General features: G+C 64.3%; 1 protein-coding gene across 3 annotated transcripts in view; it reads left to right on the top strand.

Moving 5' to 3' along the window:
- The window catches only part of CRTAC1 (cartilage acidic protein 1), a 38138-nt gene extending 19792 nt beyond the window's left edge, over window positions 1-18346 (top strand). Inside the window, exons 6-15 of one of the 3 annotated variants that reach the window (XM_084635310.1) lie at window positions 3768-3902; window positions 4341-4486; window positions 6849-6985; window positions 8929-9011; window positions 9947-10047; window positions 13735-13903; window positions 14645-14790; window positions 15191-15233; window positions 15605-15748; window positions 18158-18346. In XM_084635310.1, coding sequence (XP_084491436.1) covers window positions 3768-3902; window positions 4341-4486; window positions 6849-6985; window positions 8929-9011; window positions 9947-10047; window positions 13735-13903; window positions 14645-14790; window positions 15191-15233; window positions 15605-15748; window positions 18158-18192 — 1139 coding nt within the window. In that variant the 3' untranslated portion in view covers window positions 18193-18346. Of the gene's footprint in view, window positions 1-3767; window positions 3903-4340; window positions 4487-6848; window positions 6986-8928; window positions 9012-9946; window positions 10048-13734; window positions 13904-14644; window positions 14791-15190; window positions 15234-15604; window positions 15984-16007; window positions 17754-18157 lie in introns of those variants that run through there. The other 2 variants (XM_084635309.1, XM_084635308.1) reach the window with 2 other exon arrangements.
- Window positions 18347-20403: the final 2057 nt, after the last annotated feature.

Here is a 20403-nt window from a genome sequence, read left to right as displayed (position 1 = left end):
GAAATCAGTGACTTTCAGCCAAGTCCATCTTGGGGAGTCCTGGGTCAGATGGCCTGGACTCCCCCTCTTCCAGTCCCCCAAGCAGACTGCCTGCTTCTGGTGACCCGACCTCAGACCGCTATCCCCATTGCTCCTCCTCCTTGTCTTTGTCTTGCTTCCTGGCAAAAGTCACCTGGTCCTCACCTGGTTGCATCCCCCTCCTGGTTCCGAAGGGCACCGGTGTCACGGAGTCCCTGGGCGATGCTCTGGAACTGCTCCCCATGAAGCCAGTCAGGACTCTGGGGAAGTCTCCTCTCTGGGAGCAGCCTGTCTGCAGGGGACACAGCTCACCCGGCTTCCACCTTCCTGGGTCTGACCTAGGAGCATTCAGCATCCTCTGCCCCTCCGTGCGCTTCCCACAGCGAGTCCGCCCAGGAGGGGTTCTAGGGAAGCCAGAGGGTCCTGCCCCCCAACTTCGCAGTCAGACGTGACTCTCAGCCAGCCAGTAAAACAGGTTTATTAGACGACAGGGACATGGTCTAACACAGAGCTTGTAGGTGCAGAGAACAGGACCCCTCAGCTGGGTCCATTTTGGGGGGCAGTGAGCCAGACAACCCCGGTCTGCCCTTCACTCCAGCCAGCCCCAAACTGAAACTCTCTCCAGCCCCTCCTCCTCTGGGCTTTTTCCCTTTCCCAGGCCAGGAGGTCACCTGATTCCTTTGTTCTCCAACCCTTTAGCTCTCACCTCGCAGGGGGAAGGGCCCAGGCCATCAGTTGCCAGGAAACAGGGTGTCGGCCATTCTCTGTGTCCAGACCCCTGCACACACCTGCCCTCTAGGGCTCTGCAATGATCATACACCCTTACCCCACCCCCTAGATACTTAAGAACTGCCTAGGGGAAACTGAGGCACCCTCACACTATTCAGAGGAAACATTAAGAACAGTCCTGCTTCGTCACAACCGGTCATAGCATACGAGCAGGCAGCTGGAGCAGCCTCACTTGCCCTAGAGGTCTCAGCCAAAGTCACATGCCCCTATTCCCACCACCAAGGTATTGGTGCACCACACAGGGAAACTGAGGCACACACAGTATTCACGCAAAACAGTAAAACTCACCTAGGCTCGCCAGTAAGGCTCACATACCCCATAACAAGGGGAAATCCCCACTTCGTCACAGCCGCAGAGGGTGACAGGCAGGCGCTCGCTGAGTCAGGACCCTCAGCATCCCCTCTCCTGTCTGCTCTGAGGGTGCTTGGCACAGGGGAGCCCGGATGCTTCCTGTTAGCGTCTGGTGAGGCCTGGGCCCTTGGCATGAGCTGGCACGCTGAGAATGCTGCCCAGCCCTCTGGGGCCCGGCTGGGGCATCCCGGGCAGACGCCAGGGACTCTGGGGCAGGGTCTGAGTGGGGCAGCGCGTGAGTCCTCTGTGGCCCATCCCCAAGGAGCTGAGCACATGGAGGGGCCGGGGGCTGAGCGGGTGCAGTGTGGGGGTGGGAGCTGCGCCCTGCTCCCAGGCTCTGCCCCCCTGGAGCCCACCCTGGGGGCGGTGGGAATTGCCCCATGGGCAGTAAATTGTCCGTGATTAGGAGTGTCCTTACCATGGCGACTGTAGTGCTTAGGGTGGAGGTGACCCCTGGCCCCTGCTAAGTGACTCAGGCCTGGTCTGCCCCCCGGGGCATGCCCATCCCAGGGGGGCCCCTATGGCTGTGCCCAGGCCTGGCAGAGAGGGGGCCTGGCACCCCTCCAGCCACGGGCAAACGCTTTGGGCACCGCTGTGGGGCTAAAGCGAGGCAGCGCCAGCCGGAGCCTGAGGCTGGCGGGTGGGGGTCTGCGCAGGGGTCCGAGGGGTGACTGGCCGCTGGGGAGTGCAGAGAGGGCCGGGGTAGTTTCTGGCGGGTGGGGGTCTGCGCAGGGGTCCGAGGGGTGACTGGCCGCTGGGGAGTGCAGAGAGGGCCGGGGTAGTTTCTGGCGGGTGGGGGTCTGCGCAGGGGTCCGAGGGGTGACTGGCCGCTGGGGAGTGCAGAGAGGGCCGGGGTAGTTTCTGGCGGGTGGGGGTCTGCGCAGGGGTCCGAGGGGTGACTGGCCGCTGGGGAGTGCAGAGAGGGCCGGGGTAGTTTCTGGCGGGTGGGGGTCTGCGCAGGGGTCCGAGGGGTGACTGGCCGCTGGGGAGTGCAGAGAGGGCCGGGGTAGTTTCTGGCGGGTGGGGGTCTGCGCAGGGGTCCGAGGGGTGACTGGCTGCTGGGGAGTGCAGAGAGGGCCGGGGTAGTTTCTGGCGGGTGGGGGTCTGCGCAGGGGTCCGAGGGGTGACTGGCCGCTGGGGAGTGCAGAGAGGGCCGGGGTAGTTTCTGGCGGGTGGGGGTCTGCGCAGGGGTCCGAGGGGTGACTGGCCGCTGGGGAGTGCAGAGAGGGCCGGGGTAGTTTCTGGCGGGTAGGGTCTGCGCAGGGGTCCGAGGGGTGACTGGCCGCTGGGGAGTGCAGAGAGGGCCGAGGTAGTTTCTGGCGGGTGGGGGTCTGCGCAGGGGTCCGAGGGGTGACTGGCCGCTGGGGAGTGCAGAGAGGGCCGGGGTAGTTTCTGGCGGGTGGGGGTCTGCGCAGGGGTCCGAGGGGTGACTGGCCGCTGGGGAGTGCAGAGAGGGCCGGGGTAGTTTCTGGCGGGTGGGGGTCTGCGCAGGGGTCCGAGGGGTGACTGGCCGCTGGGGAGTGCAGAGAGGGCCGGGGTAGTTTCTGGCGGGTGGGGGTCTGCGCAGGGGTCCGAGGGGTGACTGGCCGCTGGGGAGTGCAGAGAGGGCCGGGGTAGTTTCTGGCGGGTGGGGGTCTGCGCAGGGGTCCGAGGGGTGACTGGCCGCTGGGGAGTGCAGAGAGGGCCGGGGTAGTTTCTGGCGGGTGGGGGTCTGCGCAGGGGTCCGAGGGGTGACTGGCCGCTGGGGAGTGCAGAGAGGGCCGGGGTAGTTTCTGGCGGGTGGGGGTCTGCGCAGGGGTCCGAGGGGTGACTGGCCGCTGGGGAGTGCAGAGAGGGCCGGGGTAGTTTCTGGCGGGTGGGGGTCTGCGCAGGGGTCCGAGGGGTGACTGGCCGCTGGGGAGTGCAGAGAGGGCCGGGGTAGTTTCTGGCGGGTAGGGTCTGCGCAGGGGTCCGAGGGGTGACTGGCCGCTGGGGAGTGCAGAGAGGGCCGAGGTAGTTTCTGGCGGGTGGGGGTCTGCGCAGGGGTCCGAGGGGTGACTGGCCGCTGGGGAGTGCAGAGAGGGCCGGGGTAGTTTCTGGCGGGTGGGGGTCTGCGCAGGGGTCCGAGGGGGATCTCAGGGGCAATGATGGGTTGGGAGTGTACGAGGGGGCAGGTGCCAGAGGGGCTGCACCTGGGCCATGGGGCGGGGGTGAGCGGGGGCTGCATGAGAGGGGGTGGGGGAGGGGAAGGTGTGGGGCCAAGCGGGAGGGAGCGGAGGTGGGAGTCGGCGGCTGAGGGGAAGGAGGAGGGGCAGGTGTGGGGCCGAGCGGGAGGGGGCAGGGTGGGAGTGGGGGCCTGAGGGAGGAGGGGAAGGTGTGGGAGTAGGGGCGGAGGGGAGGTGTGGGGCCGAGCGGCAGGGTGGGAGTGGGAGTGGGGGGCTGAGCAGGAGGGGGAGGGGATGGGGAGGTAGGAGGGGAAAGTGTGGGGCAGAGCGGGAGAGGGCAGGGAGGGAGCCTGAGGGAATGAGGGAGGGAGGGAGGGGGGAATGTGTGGGGCGCAGAGAGGACAAGACGGCCACATGAGGCCGAGTTTGCTCCGGGTGCCCTGACCAGTGCCCTGCTGTCCCCAGGCGGCCGTGGGGTGGCCGTGGGCCCCATCCTGAGCGCAAGCGCCTCAGACATATTCTGCGATAACGAGAACGGGCCCAACTTCCTCTTCCACAACCAGGGGGACGGCAGCTTCGTCGACCGGGCTGCCAGCGCCGGTGAGTGAGCCGGCGGGTGGGGGCGGTGGCGTGGCCGGGGGGCCAGCCTGGAGCCAGAGCGGCCGAGCGATACCCACAGGGCCCGTAGGAGGCCGAGCTGGGCCCCCCGAGCAGGTTCCCAGACCTGGGCCCCCCGAGCAGGTTCCCAGGCGTGGGGCCCGGCTGACTCCACGCTGCGACTGTAACACGCTGAGCCGAGGGCCGCCGAAGAACCGTGCGGGGGATCGCAGCGGGTTAAGGAGCCGTGTCTGGGGCGTCCACTCCCAACCCGGGCAGCTCCCCCCGCCTCCCTCCCCCTCCCCCTCCCTCTGGGGGGGCAGCTGGCTGCATGCCACGCAGAGCCCCCCACGGTGCCCGGCCCAGACGGAGATGGGGCTCCCTCTGCACTGGAGCTGTCCTTGGCCCCACGCCCAACCAGTCTCCTCTGCTGCCCCGCAGGCCTGGATGACCCCTACCAGCATGGACGCGGCGTGGCCCTGGCCGACTTCAACCGCGACGGCAAAGTGGACATCGTCTACGGCAACTGGAATGGGCCCCACCGCCTCTACCTGCAGATGAGCGCCGGCGGGCGGGTCCGCTTCCGGGTGAGTGTGGGGCACACACGCTGCCGAGGGGCACCGGGACCAGGGCCCCCAGCCTCCCCAGCCTTCCACACCCTCCCCAGGGGCTTGCTGTCCCAGCTCTCCCTGGGGATGGACACTCACTGCCCCTTCTGGGGAGCCCAGAGCCCGGCCAGGCTTAGGGAGCCCCTGGGTTCCAGCTCTGTCAGGCTCTGACCTCCTTGGTCCGACTCCTGGTGAGAACCCCGACTTCTTCCAGCAGCCCCCTCTGAGCCCCCCACCCCCATCCCAGCCCTTTGATCTCCAGCTGGGGAGTATGTCTCAGCCTCCTTGCACAGAGGCGGGGAGATCTCTGTCCCCGGGGGTGCTGGATGTCAGTGTCCTGGGGACTGGATTTGCCATCGGCGTCTCAAATCTCCACTGATCTGGGGCCAGGCCCAAACAGCCAGGCGACGCCCCACCCTTGTCTCAGCCTGTCCTGAGAGGAAAGAGTCCTATCCCACCCATGGGGGAACAGCGCAGGGGAAACTGAGGCACACCACATTCCTAAAGATATCCCTTGGCACTTCCAGCTGTGCTGCCCAGCCCACCGAGCGCTGCAGCTCCCCCATCACTCCATGGCCCTTGTTATGCTTATAAGAAGCACACGGGCAAAGGCAGTATGCCGCGTTTATTGAAGATACAACAATTAGCATATACATTCTCTCTCTCTCTCATGATTTTCCTCCCTTGGGACCCATGAGGTCTGCACCCTCACGCTGTAATCAATCGTCATCTGACGAGGGCTTGTTTTCTTACATTGTCCTTCTCATCCTGGATCTTGTTCTTTCATCAAGTCTCTCAGGGAGTTGCCCCAGGCTGGTTTTGATCACTGCTACCTTGTCCCCATTGATGGGTGCCCATCTCATCTTTTGAGTCATCAATCTGCCTTCCTCTGACATCTCAAATGGGGCATGTTGCAGCCTCCTGGTGCCCTTGCATCTGTGTCAGGGTTCCCTCCCCACTCTGAACTCTAGGGTACAGACATGGAGACCCGCATGAAAGACCCCCTAAGCTTATTTCTACCAGCTTAGGTTAAAAACTTCCCCAAGGCACAAATCTCTATTTGTCCTTGGACTGAGGTATGCTGCCACCACCAAGTGATTTAACAAAGAACCAGGGAAAAGGAGCACTTGGAGTTCCTCTTCCCCCAGTAATCCCCCCAAGCCCTTATACCCGCGTTCCTGGGGAAGCTTGAGAATAATATCCTAACCAATTGGTTACAAAATGATCAAAGACCCAAACCCCTGGGTCTTGGAACAATGGAAAAATCAGTCAGGTTCTTAAAAGAAGGATTTTATTTAAAAAAAAAAAAAAAAAAGAAAGGTAAAAATCATCTCTGTACAATCAGGATGGAAAATACTTTACAGGGTGTCCAGATTCAAAACCTTAAAGTTACAGAAAACAGGAATAAACCTCCCTCTTAACACAGGGAAAATTCACATAAAACAAAAGATAAACGAATCCACCTTGCCTGGCTTACCTATACTAGTTGCAATATTGGAGACTTGGATTAGGATGGGCTGGAGAAGATGGGTTTCTGTCTGGCCTCTCTGAGTCCCAAGAGAAAACGGCCACACAAACAAAGAACCCAAAACAAACAGTCTCCCCTCTCCCCAGATTTGAAAAAAGAAAAGGAGGACTTGTGGCACCTTAGAGACTAACCAATTTATTAGAGCATAAGCTTTCGTGAGCTACAGCTCACTTCCTCAGATGCATATCGTGGAAACTGCAGCAGGCTTTATATATACACAGAGAATATGAAACAATACCTATTCCCACCCCACTGTCCTGCAGTGGGGTGGGAATAGGTATTGTTTCATATTCTCTGTGTATATATAAAGCCTGCTGCAGTTTCCACGATATGCATCTGAGGAAGTGAGCTGTAGCTCACGAAAGCTTATGCTCTAATAAATTGGTTAGTCTCTAAGGTGCCACAAGTCCTCCTTTTCTTTTTGCGAATACAGACTAACACGGCTGCTACTCTGAAACCAGATTTGAAAGTATCTTTTGTCCCCATTGGTTCCTTTGGTCAGGTGCCAACCAGGTTATTTGAGCTTCTTAACCCCTTACAGGTAAGGAGGAATTTTAGGCTACCCTTATGGTTATGACAGTCTGTCTCTGGTTCCTCCCTAGACCATCTGGTTCAGTGATTGCCTTCACACTTATCTCTTAACACCCATTCCTCATTCACACACAACACGGAACGTTTTGAACAGAAACATCAAATTGCAAAGCAGAAGAAAAACAGTCATGGCTACATTATGATCTTCTTATTCTTTATCCTTCATTCTAAATTATACAAAAAATAAATCCTACTACTACCCCTGACCCGTCTGTCCCACAGGACATCGCCACCCCCAAGTTCTCCATGCCGTCCCCCGTCCGCACTGTCCTCGCAGCCGACTTCGACAACGACCAGGAGCTGGAGGTGTTCTTCAACAACATCGCGTACCGAGGCTCCTCTGCCAACCGCCTCTTCCGGTAGGGCCACCCGCCGGGGCAGGGTCACAGGGCGGGCTGCCTACCTGGCGGGGGATGAGAGCAGCTCACCTGCCCACCCAGGAGATGGGCAACATGCCCAGGAGAGCCAGGGGCCACAGCTGCGTGCCCAGGAGGTAGGGAGGGCGGGCAGACTGGATTCCGATGCCCCTGGCGTGGAGGTGTGCTCAGTGCCCAGGAGCCAGGAGGTGTGCCCTCAAGAGCCCATGGGCACCAGCCGCTGTGACGAAGCCCTTTGCAATGTCATTATCAGCCCCTCACTCACAGTGCTAATGCCCTGGGTTCTGTGCAGCAGCCCCTCATTAATTGTGGGGATCGATGGCTCATTAGCACCAAACCGCTCATTTGTCCCAGATGGAGAGTATCAGTGCAGCGACCAGGCCCCGGCTGCCTGTGCGGTGACAGCATTCCCGCAGACGGGGCCTCCTGGGGGCACAGCTCTGCATGCTCTATGGTGCCCCCCGGGCAGTGCCAGCTGGGTCTGCTCAGTGGGCAGGGAAAGGGTTAAGCCATTCTGTGGGGTTTCCCCTCCAGCTGCTGGCTCTACTGCTGGTTTCTGGGAGGCGCCCTTGCTTTGCCCCAGCCAACACGCTGCTGCGGGTGAGCTCCCCGCCAATGGCGTCAGCCAATGCCAAGAGACATGTCCTGGCCGTGGGCACAGAGCATCCCCCAGCCAGGTTACCCCTCCCCTCTGCTCCCACTGCTCTGCACAGCCAGCTGGCATGGGCTGAGCCCGGGCCCCACATCTCCCCTCATGTCCCTGGCCCAGCTCCCAGGATGGATTAGCTCCCTGAGCCTGCCCCTGAGCCTCCCCCCCATGCCCTCCTTATCCCATTGCCCCCACCCGCCCCCTGTTCCCCACACCCTCTCACAGCAGCACCTCTGGGCTCAGGCCGCATCCTGCCATTTGCTGTGTGGGAGGACGGGCCCCACGGCCAGGCCCACACAAATCCCACTGCCGGATCAGGGCCTCAGCTCTTCAGGTCAGGGCTGTCTCTCCTGCGGGGCAGTGCCCAGGGCCCAGGCTGCCCAGATACAATAGCGAGGTCAGCCTCAGCCCCAGGGGCAGGCTGACACGGCATGAGGGGGAGTCAGAGCCCTGCACCCCCACTTCCTGCGATTCACCACGACTCTCAGCCGGCCGGTAGAACAGAAGGTTTATTAGAAACGACAGGAACACAGTCCAGACCAGAGCTTGAAGGCCTAAACAGGACCCCTTAGTCAGGCCCTTCTGGGGGGCAGGGAGATTAGACCCCAGCCTTGGGGCTCCCTCCTCTTCCCCAGCCAACTCCCAAAACTGGAAACCCCTCCAGCCGTCTCCCGCAGCCTCCCCGCAGCTCCTCCTCCAGCCTTTGTCCAGTTTCCTGGGCAGAAGGTGTCACCGCCCCAACCCCCCTCCTGGCTCAGGTTACAGGCTCAGGTATCTTCCCTCAAGGGAAGTCTCCCCTCCCCAATGAAACTCCCCTGCAACATTCCCAGGTTAAATCTGCCCCACGCCCTGCTGTGTCACACAGGCCCTGCCCCATTTCAGAGGAGGGAATAGGGCCTGCTAAGTCCCCACAGGGCCACCCTCCGACCCCAGCCATTCACCCACACCAAGGCCCATCTGGCTCTGCTGGATCCTGGCACAGTCTCTCCATCAGGGGCTCCGAGCCCCTTGGCCACGGCCTGAACCTGCCTGGTGCTGAAGGGAGGCGATGCTGTGTGTGCCAGGCAGGGCTCCTCGCCAGGATGCAGCACTGGCATAGGCTCTCGCCCGACAGGGCTGCACCCTCTGCCAACCCTGCCCCTTGCAGCCCAGGGACCCTGCGTGGAGCCAGAGGCTCGCTGTGGCAGGGGGTCACGTGGCCAGCAGACATGGAGGGGTTTGGGCAGCCGGTGGGGTTGGGGGCCCGGGGCCTGGCTCTCACCCTCGTCCCCTGCAGGATCGTCCGCAGGGAGCACTCGGATCCCGTCATCGAAGAGCTGAACCCAGGAGACGCCATGGAGCCCGAGGGCCGGGGCACTGGTGAGTCCTCCACACTGCACTCCTGCTGTCGGGCTCCCCTGACCCCCAGGGGCTGGGCCAACCCCGGCAGGGCCAGGTGCTGAGATGCCCCCAAGCTGTACTGCCTGGGGACCCCTGGGTGCTGCGGGGGTCAGTGGGGTGACACATGAGTCAGCCCTGGTCAGCAGGGGGCGCCTGCAGGGCTGGGTGGGGAGCTGCAGCCGCTGGGCGGGAGGTGAAGCAAGCAGGCGAATCCTGGGTTGGCTCCGGGTTGCAGGCGGCTGGATCAATGGCTCCATTGTTGTCTCCCATCCCTGCCCCAGAACAGCAGGGCCCTGGTCTGGCCCGGCCCCTCTGCGCCCTCATCTGCCCAGTGACGCCATCAGTTCCTGGGGGTCAGGGTCAGGGTGCTGCCCCCTCGATGCGGGGCCCCAGGGAGCCAAGCCTGGCACAGGTCAGTGGCTGCTGATGTAACCCCATCCCCAGGGACCAGAACCTTGGGGTGGCTCCGTGCGTGCTGCAGGGTGACAGTCAGGAAAGTTGAAGAGGCTACTGACAGGCAGCATGATCTAGTGGTCAGAGCATGGGGGCCTGGGAGCCAAGACTCCTGGGTTCCATCCTGAGCTCTGGGAGGAGCGTGGGTTCTAGGGGGTCAGGACTCCTGGGTTCTACCCCTGCCTCTGACACTGACTCTCTTTCATCTTAGGCAAGGAACGGCCCTTTCTAGCCAGGGCTGCCTCCCCGGCCGCTGTCCCTCTGGGCTGCCTGCAGCCCGACCGACCGTGGCTACTGGGCGTGGGGTGGATCATCCCTGCAAGCCTGTGGTCATCTGAGCCGGTCCCAGGTGCAGGCTGCACCGGGGCTAGGAGGGGCTGGCGTGAGAGACGGGCAGAGCTGGGCCGGGGAGGTGGGGGATTGCGATGGGGGCTGACCCCCAGCCCCTGCTGTCGTTGCAGGGGGTGCAGTGACTGACTTCGATGGCGATGGGCTTCTGGACCTGATCCTGTCCCATGGCGAGTCCATGGCACAGCCACTCTCAGTCTTCAGGGGCACCCAGGTGCGTTGGGGCCCCATGCTGGGCCACAGTGGGGCTTTGCTGTAAAGACTTTGTATGACTGCTGTGCGTGCCTCAGTTTCCCCTTGCCACGGAGTCACAGGCTGGGGGTGCAGGCACCGCTCTGAATGAAGTCGGGCAGGGCTCTCGGGCAGCGTGGCTCCCCTCAGGACACACGCTCACCAGGGCAAGAAGCCTCCTGGGCGTCGGTGCTTCCTGGGCCTGACTTCGGAACGTTTGGCCCTGTTCACCCTGGGAGCTCCCGGCAGCGAGTGCCCCTGGATGGGACCCCTGGGGAAGCCTCACCCGCCCCCAAAGGGCCCTGTCCCCCACTCCGCAGCCAGCCGTGACTCTCAGCCAGCGTGTGACACAGACGGGTTATTAGTCGTTGGGCCCCCAGCGTAGAACAGAGCTTGTGAGTGCAGAAATTGGGGACATTCAGAAAAGTCCATTGTTGCGGGGGGATCCAGAGCCCTGGGCCCTCTCCCCGGAGACCCAAACCAGAAGACTGACTCACTTCCAGCCGCCCAGCCTCAGACACGCCCAGCTGCCCCCACCCACCCCCAGTCCTTTGTCTCTTCCTCTTGCCGGGGGACAAGCTCTGGCCATCAGTTGCCAGGATACAAAGTGCCAGGTTCTCTGTGCCCAGACAGCCAATCAGCAGTCACACCTGCCCTCTTGGAGTCTCTACAGCCTAGATACTTGAGTAACACACGGGAAACTGAGGCACACACCGAGTATTCAGAGTAAACATTAAGCACATTCCCACTGTGTCACCCCGCTTCCCCCCAGACGAAGTCTCTGGCTCTGCCCTATTCAGCCTGGTCCTCGGGAGTGTGTCTCCCCCAGCCGGAGGCTCCCTCCCCCTGGGGCAGTCTGTGACCCCGGGTCAAGGCTGGGGAGTGTGAGCAGGCTGTAGCCACATGTCCAGCCACATGTCCAGATCATCCCCCATCAGCACCTCCGCGGGTCACTGATCCTGCACCCCTGCCTCTTGGCCCCTGTCTCAAGTAGTTCTTCACTGAGGGGCCAAACACCCCCCCAGGGCGCAAGATTCGTGGGGCACTAACTGATCTGGGCCCCCCCATTGGGGCTGTGCCAACATCACCCCAGCACCTGTGTCCAGAACCTGCCCTTTCTTCCCATCCACCCTCTGGGGACAAACTCGCCTGCTCCCTGCGGGTTGCCCTGCGCAGCCTGTACATTGATCACACCAGAGCTTCCTCCCAGAGCCACAGCCAGGCTGTCCCGTGGGGAGCTGGAGTGCCCCCGCCGGGCTCCTGCTGAGTTAACCGGTCATGGGTTCTGCTTGGCTGCTGCTTCCATAACCCTGGGGTGTTTTGCCTACAGAAATTACATCACAGGTCTCTGAGGTCCCTTGGAGGGGGTCGGCCACATCCACCGTCACCCCTGGTTTGGGCTTACTAGAGTCCTGCTTCTGGGGCACCCCTGGGTGGCCCCTCTTTGGGTCCCCGACCTGGGCCAGTCCCTCCATGCCTGGCCCTGCTGCCCACGAACTGCTCTGCCAGCCTGCCTGCGCTGTGCAGATCCTTTGGCTTCCTGGCCGCTAGCCACGTTTTCCGCTCCGCTCCCCCCGCCTCCAAGCTGTCAGGGGCCCCAGGTCACGGAGCTGCTCCAACCCCGCCAGGCTGCACCCCCTGCAGTGTGGTGACCTCAGCTGGGGGGCGGCTTCCATGCAGGTCCCCCCCCGGGGCCTTCTGCACACCTCAGAACTGTGTCCCCTATTCAGACCTGAGCAGCGGAGCCTGTTTGACCTGTTCATAGCCGCAGAATGGATTCCATCCACCTGGCCATGTGCTCCTAGCGCTCTGGGGCTGAGGAAGGGGTGACAGAGCGGAGCTGGGCCGCAGGGTCCCTGAGTTCAATCTGCAGGTGTTCCCAAGGGCAGTGAGATCGGCATCTCAGCCCCCCACTGAAACTGGAGCACCAATTGGGGAGCTAGGCTCCCTGCGGAATTGGCAGCCTTTCCCCACATACCCATTGGTGGGGCCTCTCTCCCCTCGGCTCCTCCAGCTCCCGCTTCTCCTGCTGCTCCACCTCGTGCTTTCGCTCCTCCGGGTCCTCTCACCCCTTTGCTCTCAGCTCCCCACCACTCCGGTCAGACTGTCAGGACCCAGGTCGCGAGGACACCCCCTGCGAGACGGGGGACCCAGATCGCACGGAGGCCCTGCTGCTGCGCGGGCTGCTGCCTCTGCTGCTCTCAGACCCTCCTAGAACCTGCTTCCTGGACTGATCGTCCTTCTCCAGCCGTCCCAGCGGCTGCCCGCTTCCCCCCACGGAGCCCCCTCTCCCTGCAGAGGCTGGCAGTGCCCCCAGGGGCAGGTCACACGCCGTTTTCCTGCTGTTCCTTTTGGCTGCTCTTGTTTCCTGGCTGCCAGTCACTTACGGCAAAATACTTCTGATGCGTTCAGCAACCTCCCATCCTCGTGGTGCCTTCCCCAGCCTGCCTCTGCTCCCCCATCACCAACCCACAGGGCTGGTTTTCTTCAACAGCCCGAGAAGGCCCCCTTCAGGGAGCCAGACCCACCCAGGGGCTCGCTCTGTCACTAGGGGAAGCCCCTTGGCTTCATTGCCTCCTTGGACCGAGCCTTCAGCACCCCTGGGTCATGCCGTGAGCTCCCTCCAGCGAGTCCACCTGAGAGAGACTTGGACCCCCAAGGAGCACAATGCCCCCCACCTCCAGCCCCTGCAGGGCCGCAGCCGGCACGGTTACATCAGGAGGGTTATGAGGGGTGTGGAACAGAGCTAGGCAGGCCTTGGGTAGTACCGAGAGCAGGAAGTTACAGCCTGGCCCACACACCCAAGTATCCAGCCCTTCTCCACCCCTAGGTGACAAAGCAGCATGGGGGGTGTCACGGAGTCCCCGAGTGATGCTCTGGAACTGCTCCCTACGAAGCCAGGCAGGACTCTGGGGGAGCCTCCTCTTTCTGAGCAGCCTGTCTACAGGACTCACAGCTCACCTCACACAGCTTCTACCTTCCTGGGTCTGACCGCGGAGCATTCAGCATCCTCTGCCCCTCCGTGCGCTTCCCCCAGCGAGTCCGCACAGGCGGGGCTCCTGGAGAAGCCAGAGGGTCCTGCCCCCCAACTGCGCAGTCAGACGTGACTCTCAGCCAGCCAGTAAAACAGAGGTTTATTAGATGACAGGAACATGGTCTAGAACAGAGCTTTGTAGGTACAGAGAACAGGACCCCTCAGTCAGGTCCATCTTGGGGGGCAGGGAGGCCAGAGCCCCATGTGGGCCTCCCTCCATTTCCCCAGCCAGCTCCAAACTGAAACTCTCCAGCCCCTCCTCTGGCCTTTGTGTCTCTCCCGGTGGGGAGGCCACCTGATCTCTTTGTTCTCCAACCCCTTCAGTTGGCACCTTTGCAGGGGAGGGCCCCAGGCCATCAGTGGCCAGGAGACAGGGTGTCGGCCATTGTCTGTGCAGACATCATCACACTGACCCTCTCGGGCTCTGCAACAATCACACCCCCTTATCCCCCCACCTAGATACTTAAGAAATGCCAAGGGGAAACTGAGGCACCCACCCAATATTCAGAGAAAACATTAAGAACAGTCCCACTTCTTCACAGGGGGAAACTGAGGCACACAGAGTATTCATACAAACTATTCCCAGAAAATCCCCACCCCGCTGCCCGATTCGTCTCACCCGTCTGTCCCCTGCAGGGTGCTGGCAATAACTGGCTCCGCGTCATCCCGCGCACCCGCTTCGGGGCCTTTGCGCGGGGGGCCAGGGTGGTGCTGTTCACCCGGCGCAGCGGGGCACACCTGCGCATCATCGACGGTGGCTCGGGCTACCTGTGCGAGATGGAGCCCGTGGCGCACTTTGGCCTAGGTGAGTCGCTGGCAGCCTGACCCCTGGTCTGAGGGAAGCCTGGCCCTTGCCCCGGCCCCCAGGAAGCCCTGGGCATCTGTCTGTGGCTCCTGGTTGGAGCTGAGACATGGGGTCAGGGCAGCATTAGACTCCCACGCTGTGTTCCCCAGCTCTGCCTCTGCCCCATAATTGTGACCCACTGCCCCCTACTAGACCAGCCCTGGGCTCCCCCCAGACCTGCCTGTGCCCCTCACTCCCGATCCACAGCCCCCTGCTGGCCCCGCCGTGGAAGGGTCTGTTCCTTTAAAACGCTCTGTCCTGGATAGTCGGTGGCTAACAGATTGGGGGGCTTGGAGGGTCTCATTGTTGGGGTTCAAAGCGTTGGCTGCAGCAAGGTGCCCGCTGCCTGGGCTGGGAGGGGGAGCTGAGCATCCCCTGCTGCCCTCCCCAGCTGCTGCTCTGCAGAGAGGTGAGTGTTTCCATGCCCCATGAGTCCCCGACCCCTCCACGCCTGTTTCCAGCCCAGCCAGGCCTGCGGGGTGAGCAGGGCAGCCAAGCGCTCGGGAACCAGACCGAACAGCGTCTTGGTGCTGGGCCCTCGCCCTGCTCACCCCACTGCCCCCCAAGCTGCTGCTCTCAGCAGGGAAAGGAGGGTCCCCTGGGCAGACAGCAGCTTTCTCTGCTGAGATCTGCTCCCTCTAGTCCTGCTCCAGGCTGGGCCCAGGCCCGCGGCTGCCCGCTCTGATGGCTTCTCCTCTACAGGCCAGGACGAAGCCAGCAGCCTGGAGGTGACGTGGCCAGATGGCAGGGTCGTGGCCCGGGCTGTGGCCAGCAGCGAGATCAACTCGGTGCTGGAGATCCCCTACCCCGAGGGTGCTGAGGGGCAGGTCCCACCCGCCTCGCTGGAGGTGAGTGCCATGCAGCGCACCTGGCACGGAGTGGGGCAGGGCCGGGCCGGGGGCACCTCCCAGAGGCAGGGCGGGGGACGTGGCACAAGGAGCCGACAGGACGCAGACACCCGCTTGGATGGGACAGGCCAAGGGACATGGAGCCTCTAGGCTCACCCAGGCAGGCAAGGCTCAGCCACCCCTGCCAGCTGCCCTGCCCTGTGCGACGCCGTCCCTGGTGTGTGGGCTCCAGAGCGCTGGGGAGTCAGTGCCCCGTGCCCCCTGCCTGGCTGCAGACAGGGTGGGCCCTGAGCCTGCCCCTCACTGACCAGTGCCCAGCAGGGGGAGCTGGGAGGCCTGGGGCAGCCCCTCCCCACACTAATCCCAGCCCCCCGGGTCTCTGCTTCTCCCCTTGATGCAGTGCGGCCAGGGATTCTCCCAGCACGAGAACGGACGCTGTGTTGGTGAGTCGCTGCTTGTGAGGCGCCCGCGGGAGGGGCTGTGCCAGGCAGGAGCCACAGGATCGCTCTGGCTGGGTGGCAGGCAGGCGGGGGACCTTGGGCTGTGGCATGGCCGGGGGAGGAGCTGTGTGCCAGGGCATTTCTGGGCTGCTTACTTGGCAGGGGGGCGGCAGCCTGGCGGGGGTGGGAGGTGGGGCGCTGTTGCATGGCTGTAGGGCAAAGATTTGCTGCAGGGCTGCAGCCTGGCCGGCCTGGGGGCTGCACTCTGGGGGCGCTGGGGCCCCAACCGTGGGGGCTGTCGTGTCTGGGCGGGTGGGGAGCCGTAGCGCCTTCCCCGGAGCCCAGGGCTCACACTGTGCCCTGTCCGCTTCCAGACACGGACGAGTGTGCCGCGTTCCCCTTCGTGTGCCCCAGGGAAAAGCCAGTCTGCGTCAACACGTACGGCGGGTACCGGTGCCGTAGCAACAGGCGCTGCGGCCGGGGCTTCGAGCCCAGCGAGGACGGCACGGCCTGCGTGGGTGAGTGCCGCAGCCGGGGGAGAGCCAGGCCAGCCCCGGCCCAGGGGCGGTTCAAGTCCCAGGTCGCTCTGGGGAGCCTGGGTACCTGTTTCAAGGTGTTTCGCCCCCCCCCCCCCCCGCAGGCCACGTGAAGCTGCCCATGCTCCTGGAGCTGCTCCAAGCACAGAGCTCCCAGCCCCATGGCCCTGACCCGCCTCTGCCCCAGCTGCCTGCCACTGACCCTCCCTCCCCTCCTCTCTGTCTCTCCTTCTCTGTGCAGCGCAAGTGGCCTTTTTCGGTGGATACCCCTCTGCAGGGAGCCGGCTCTGGGCCTGGCGCCCCCCAACCCCCGTCCTCCCGCTGGGCCTCGGACTCTGCCTTCACTTCTATGCACTTTAACCTTTGCCAATGACCTGTGTGTACGGACTGGACGGTCTCTCTGCCTCTCTCCGTCCCTCTGCCTCTCTGTCCTCCTCTCTCTGCCCCTTTCCCCCACCCTGTCCAATGCCCCTCGAAGCGCTGGCTGTGCCGCGGCCATCTTTGAGAAGGGCACGGAGCCGCCCGGGCCACAGCAGCGACCGTGCTGGAGGCAGAGCCATGTGCCAATCACCCCTTGCATGTTTTCTGAGAAAACAGACAGGGAGGCGCCCTGTGACCCCGTCAGCGCCCCCGTCGTGGGAGCTTGCCCTTAACAGAGATGGATGCTCAGTCGAATCGATTCCGTAGCATGTGCCTGCTGGTTTGGCCTGCAAGGTTTGCCTCACCTGGCCCCTATCTGGGCCACTGAGGATGCACCCGGCCCCGCTCGCTGTGGGGGAGGACGCCCCCCGCTGTGTTTTCTAGCAAATTGACCCCACTGTCTGGAGTTGGACCCGGCTCAGTCTTCCAGCCCCTCCCCAGGGAAGCGACCCAATAAACTCTATCCTGTCTATTTGCACCTGCCTGCTGAGTTGCTTGCGGGGGCTACGCCCTGGCCTGGGGGCCCTGTTGGCTCCAAGCTCGGCCGAGGGCGGGGGAGGGCCTGAGGGCGGGCACCAGCACCCTGGGTGCCTGTGGCCTGGGCCTGCATGGGGTGCAGGTGGTGCATGAGAGCGCTGTCCCCCCACCCCTTGTGCTAGGAGGTCGTACCCCCTCTCGCGCCCCAGCAGGACCCCTCGCTGCTCCACCGATGGGATGGGTACGCAGGTCCCAGGGCCCTGATTTCTGGTCCCCAGGCGGGTGCCTGGCTCTTTCTCCACCATAGCCACCAAGCGGGGCCAGCGTCTTGCTGGCTTGGGGCCCAGTCCCCCGGCTCTGCGCATGTGGGGGGAGGCTGGGGCCCGGGCAGGGTCCGAGAGCCGTGGGGAAGGGGATGGAGGGGGGCGGAAGCAGGAGGGTGGGCGTCGGACTCAGCTGTACCGGTCCCAGCTGACGCGAGCCAGCCGCTGCCATGCGTGGGGCTGAGAGCTCGTCCGTGCTGCCCAGCTTGCCCGCGGCGTCGGCACCCATGTGCGGGTGGGTGCTACGGGCTGCCTCCAGCCCCATTAGCTCCTGCTGGGGAGGGGCTGATGGAACAGGGCTGGGGGGAGCTGGGGCTGGGGGGGCCCAGGAGGCTGGCAGGGCTGGGGCAACCAGGGAGCGGCAGGGTGGGGGGCAATCAGGGGGCCCTACAGGACATCTGTAACACCCCACCCCAGCTGTTCTGCACTGGGGGGGCGGAGGAGGTGTGACAGTCCTGTGACCCCATCTCAGCCAATCAACTTTTGGCTCCCGAATTGAATGAGCCGCTCCGGTTTGAAGGGCGATTGGTTGGAAGGGGCACAGTTCGGCAGCCTGCGGGTCCCCGGGGTGCCAAGCGTGAGGCTCAGGGGGCGGGGCTTGCTGGAGCTTCGCCCAGTGACCCCCGCTCTCTCCCTGTGCTCCCCCAGAGGCTGACGAATGTGCCCGGGGGCTGCATGACTGCAGCCAGCTCTGCACCAACACCTGGGGGGCCTTCGCCTGCCGCTGCCACCCGGGCTTCCGGCCTGACGCCCGCGCCGCCAGCCAGTGCCGGGGCGAGTAGCTGGCTGCAGGGTCGGCTGGAGCAGGGGGGCAGGTGGGGCTGGGCCAGGAGCGGGATAGCAGCAGGTAGCTGGGCCCGGGGAAGGGGCTGCCCCCCCATTGTCCCAGGCTGGAGGGCAGAGCGGCCTGGAGGCTGCGGCAGCGCAGGGGTTAATTCGGACAAGGTGCCCAGGGAGCCCGTGCGTGGCCGGGACTGGCACAGGCAGGGCATCTGGGGCCCCCCCCGGAGCAGCTGTCCCTGCCCACCCCCCTGCCCGGGCGTCACACAGAGCTTGGCACCGCCTCCCTGATCCCGCCCAGCAGCCCCCGGGCCTGGCCCGCAGGCAAGGGAGCCCGGTGCCCGTGGCCCCGCTGGGCTCAGTGGGGTGACGCCCTCCCCTTCCCTTTCAGACGTGGACGAGTGCCGGGAGCAGCCGGGCCTGTGAGACCACGTCTGCCACAACGAGCAGGGCTCCTGCCACTGCCGCCGTGGCGTCTCCCTGGGCCCCGACCAGCACCGCTGCCTGCCCCTCTAGCCCAGGGCTGCCCCACACCCAGGGCAAGCCCTAGCCCAGGGCCACCCCCAGCCCCTGCAGCCCCCAGGCCCACGGCCACCCCCTGCAGCCCCCAGGCTGCCCCCGGCCCACTGCAACCCCCGGCCCACTGCAACCCCCAGCCCATGGCAGCCCCCAGCCCATGGCAGCCCCCAGCCCACTGCAGCCGCGGGAGGGAACAAGTTCCCAGCTGCAGGGGCCATGCAACCCTGGCTCCTTCCCCCTCGGGCCTGGCCTCCTCTCCAGCCACCCGCCGGGCTCTGGCCCAGCCTGGGCTACTCACGCCTGGCGCTGCATGAATAAAGCGTTTCCCAGCTAAAACAGTCCTCGGCCCGTCTCTGCAGCCCCCAGCCTGGCTCGTCACACCAACCCCAGGCCTGGGCCGAACATCCTGCCCGCAGAGGGTCGCTCCCTGCCCCCCACCAGGGTGAAGCCCCCTCTCCTCCACACTGATTTTCCATTGTGATTTCCTGCCCCCTTGTTCTTTGTCACTCTGTGAACTGCCCGCTCAGCCATGCCCTGGCCCCCGCTGTCACACCCCCTCTCGGCCCCTTTCCCCTTCTCCTGAATATGCCCCCCCTTCCCCACGCCCCCCGTCTCTTCTGTCACCGCCTGCTGGATTTGTGTTCCTGAGCACCCCGTCCCCAGGTGGCACAGTGTGTGCTGGGGGTGCAGGCCACTGGATCCAGTAGTGGGGGGGCTGTACAGCGCCCTGCACGGACTGCCAGCTGCAGTGCTGCCTTTTACACCAGGTGGGGCCAGGCCCCGCAGCCAGGGGAGCTAGCTCTAGGGAGGAACAGGATGGAGCGGGGCCCCAGGCAGGGAGGGTTACGTCAGCCAGGGGAGGGGGCTGGTTTCCCTGTAGCCTGCTCTGGGCCAGCCCATGTGCCAGCCACATGGCACCCCCAGCTTTGCCCCCAGGGTGCCAGGCCAGGAGAGGCGGGCTCCCCAGCCCTGCGATTGTGGTGTCGGTCCAGACCCGGCCGGCTGCCACCCCCAGTCCCAGCCAGCAGGGCCCCCAGCTGCCAGCTTCCCATGCCCCCTCGACACGGCCCCTGCCCCCTTTATTGTGTGTCAATGGGGGGCAGGGGCCGTTCCCGGTGCTCTGTGCCCCCAGCCTGCTCTCCCAGAGCCCTCTGAGAGCGACATCTGCTCAGACCTGCCCCAGGCCCCAGCCCCCGTCTGCCCCAGGCCCTGCAGCGCCCCCTGCTGTGTAGGGCCGACTCGTATCGCCAGATCCATGGGCCCTTCACTTTGGCCTCTGGTAACATCCCGGCCAGGGAACCTCGCCTCTCACCCGTGGCCCCATTCCCTGCAGCGCCCCTGCCCCTGCCCCATAGGGCCGGGCCTCTCCTCTGTAGCCCCCTCCCTGCCCCCACCAGAGCTGGCCCGGTGAGGCGGGCTGGCTACTGGCCTAGTTCAGCTCACCCCCTGCAGGCCACTGGGTGTGCACCTAGCTCGCATGGCCCAGGACGCGGGGGGCACCTTCCAGGAAAGCTGCCTTGGGGGACGCCCCGATGGGGCTGATGGGTCACTCCTCCCCCGTCGGTAGGGTCAACACTTTGACCTTTGATGGGGGCACAAAGCCCCCAGGACACGGCCCCAGTGCTGGGGCCATGCACTCCACACGAGCCCTGGGCTGGGGCGGTTCATGCCGCGGAGAAGCGACAGGCTCATGCAGGAGATGCGCAGGGAAGGGACATGGGGGGCAGGCAGGACGGGGCCGGGCCAGGCAACTCCCAGGGTGCAAACACCCCTCCTGCAGAGGGGAGCAGGCAGAGAGGCGGGGCTGGGACATAGGGGCTGCAGCAGGCGTGGGGCTGGCCACACCCCCGGGCTCACAGGCTTCAATCCCTTCGGCTGAGGAGGAGTTTGGTGAGAGTTGGTGACCCCCTGGGATGTGCCGTCACCCCCCAGCCCTTCCCTCTCCCCCGCATGTCCACCAGTGTCCCACATGGGCTCATTCACGCAGGGGAGGGGACGGTGACCCAGCCGTGGCGGATGGTCCCCAGCAAGCCCGGTCTCTGGCCCGAACAGCTGGGCATGGGGCGTGGGAGTTGCGAGCTGGGAGGGGATCGGGGGGACAGGGGAAGGACATGGCCA

The sequence above is a fragment of the Lepidochelys olivacea genome (genome assembly GCF_965140295.1).
Source record: "Lepidochelys olivacea isolate rLepOli2 genome assembly, chromosome: 7".
NCBI classification, from domain to species: Eukaryota; Metazoa; Chordata; order Testudines; family Cheloniidae; genus Lepidochelys; species Lepidochelys olivacea.
Note: the sequence above shows the minus strand (reverse complement) of the source record. Positions and strands in the feature narration are given on the sequence as shown.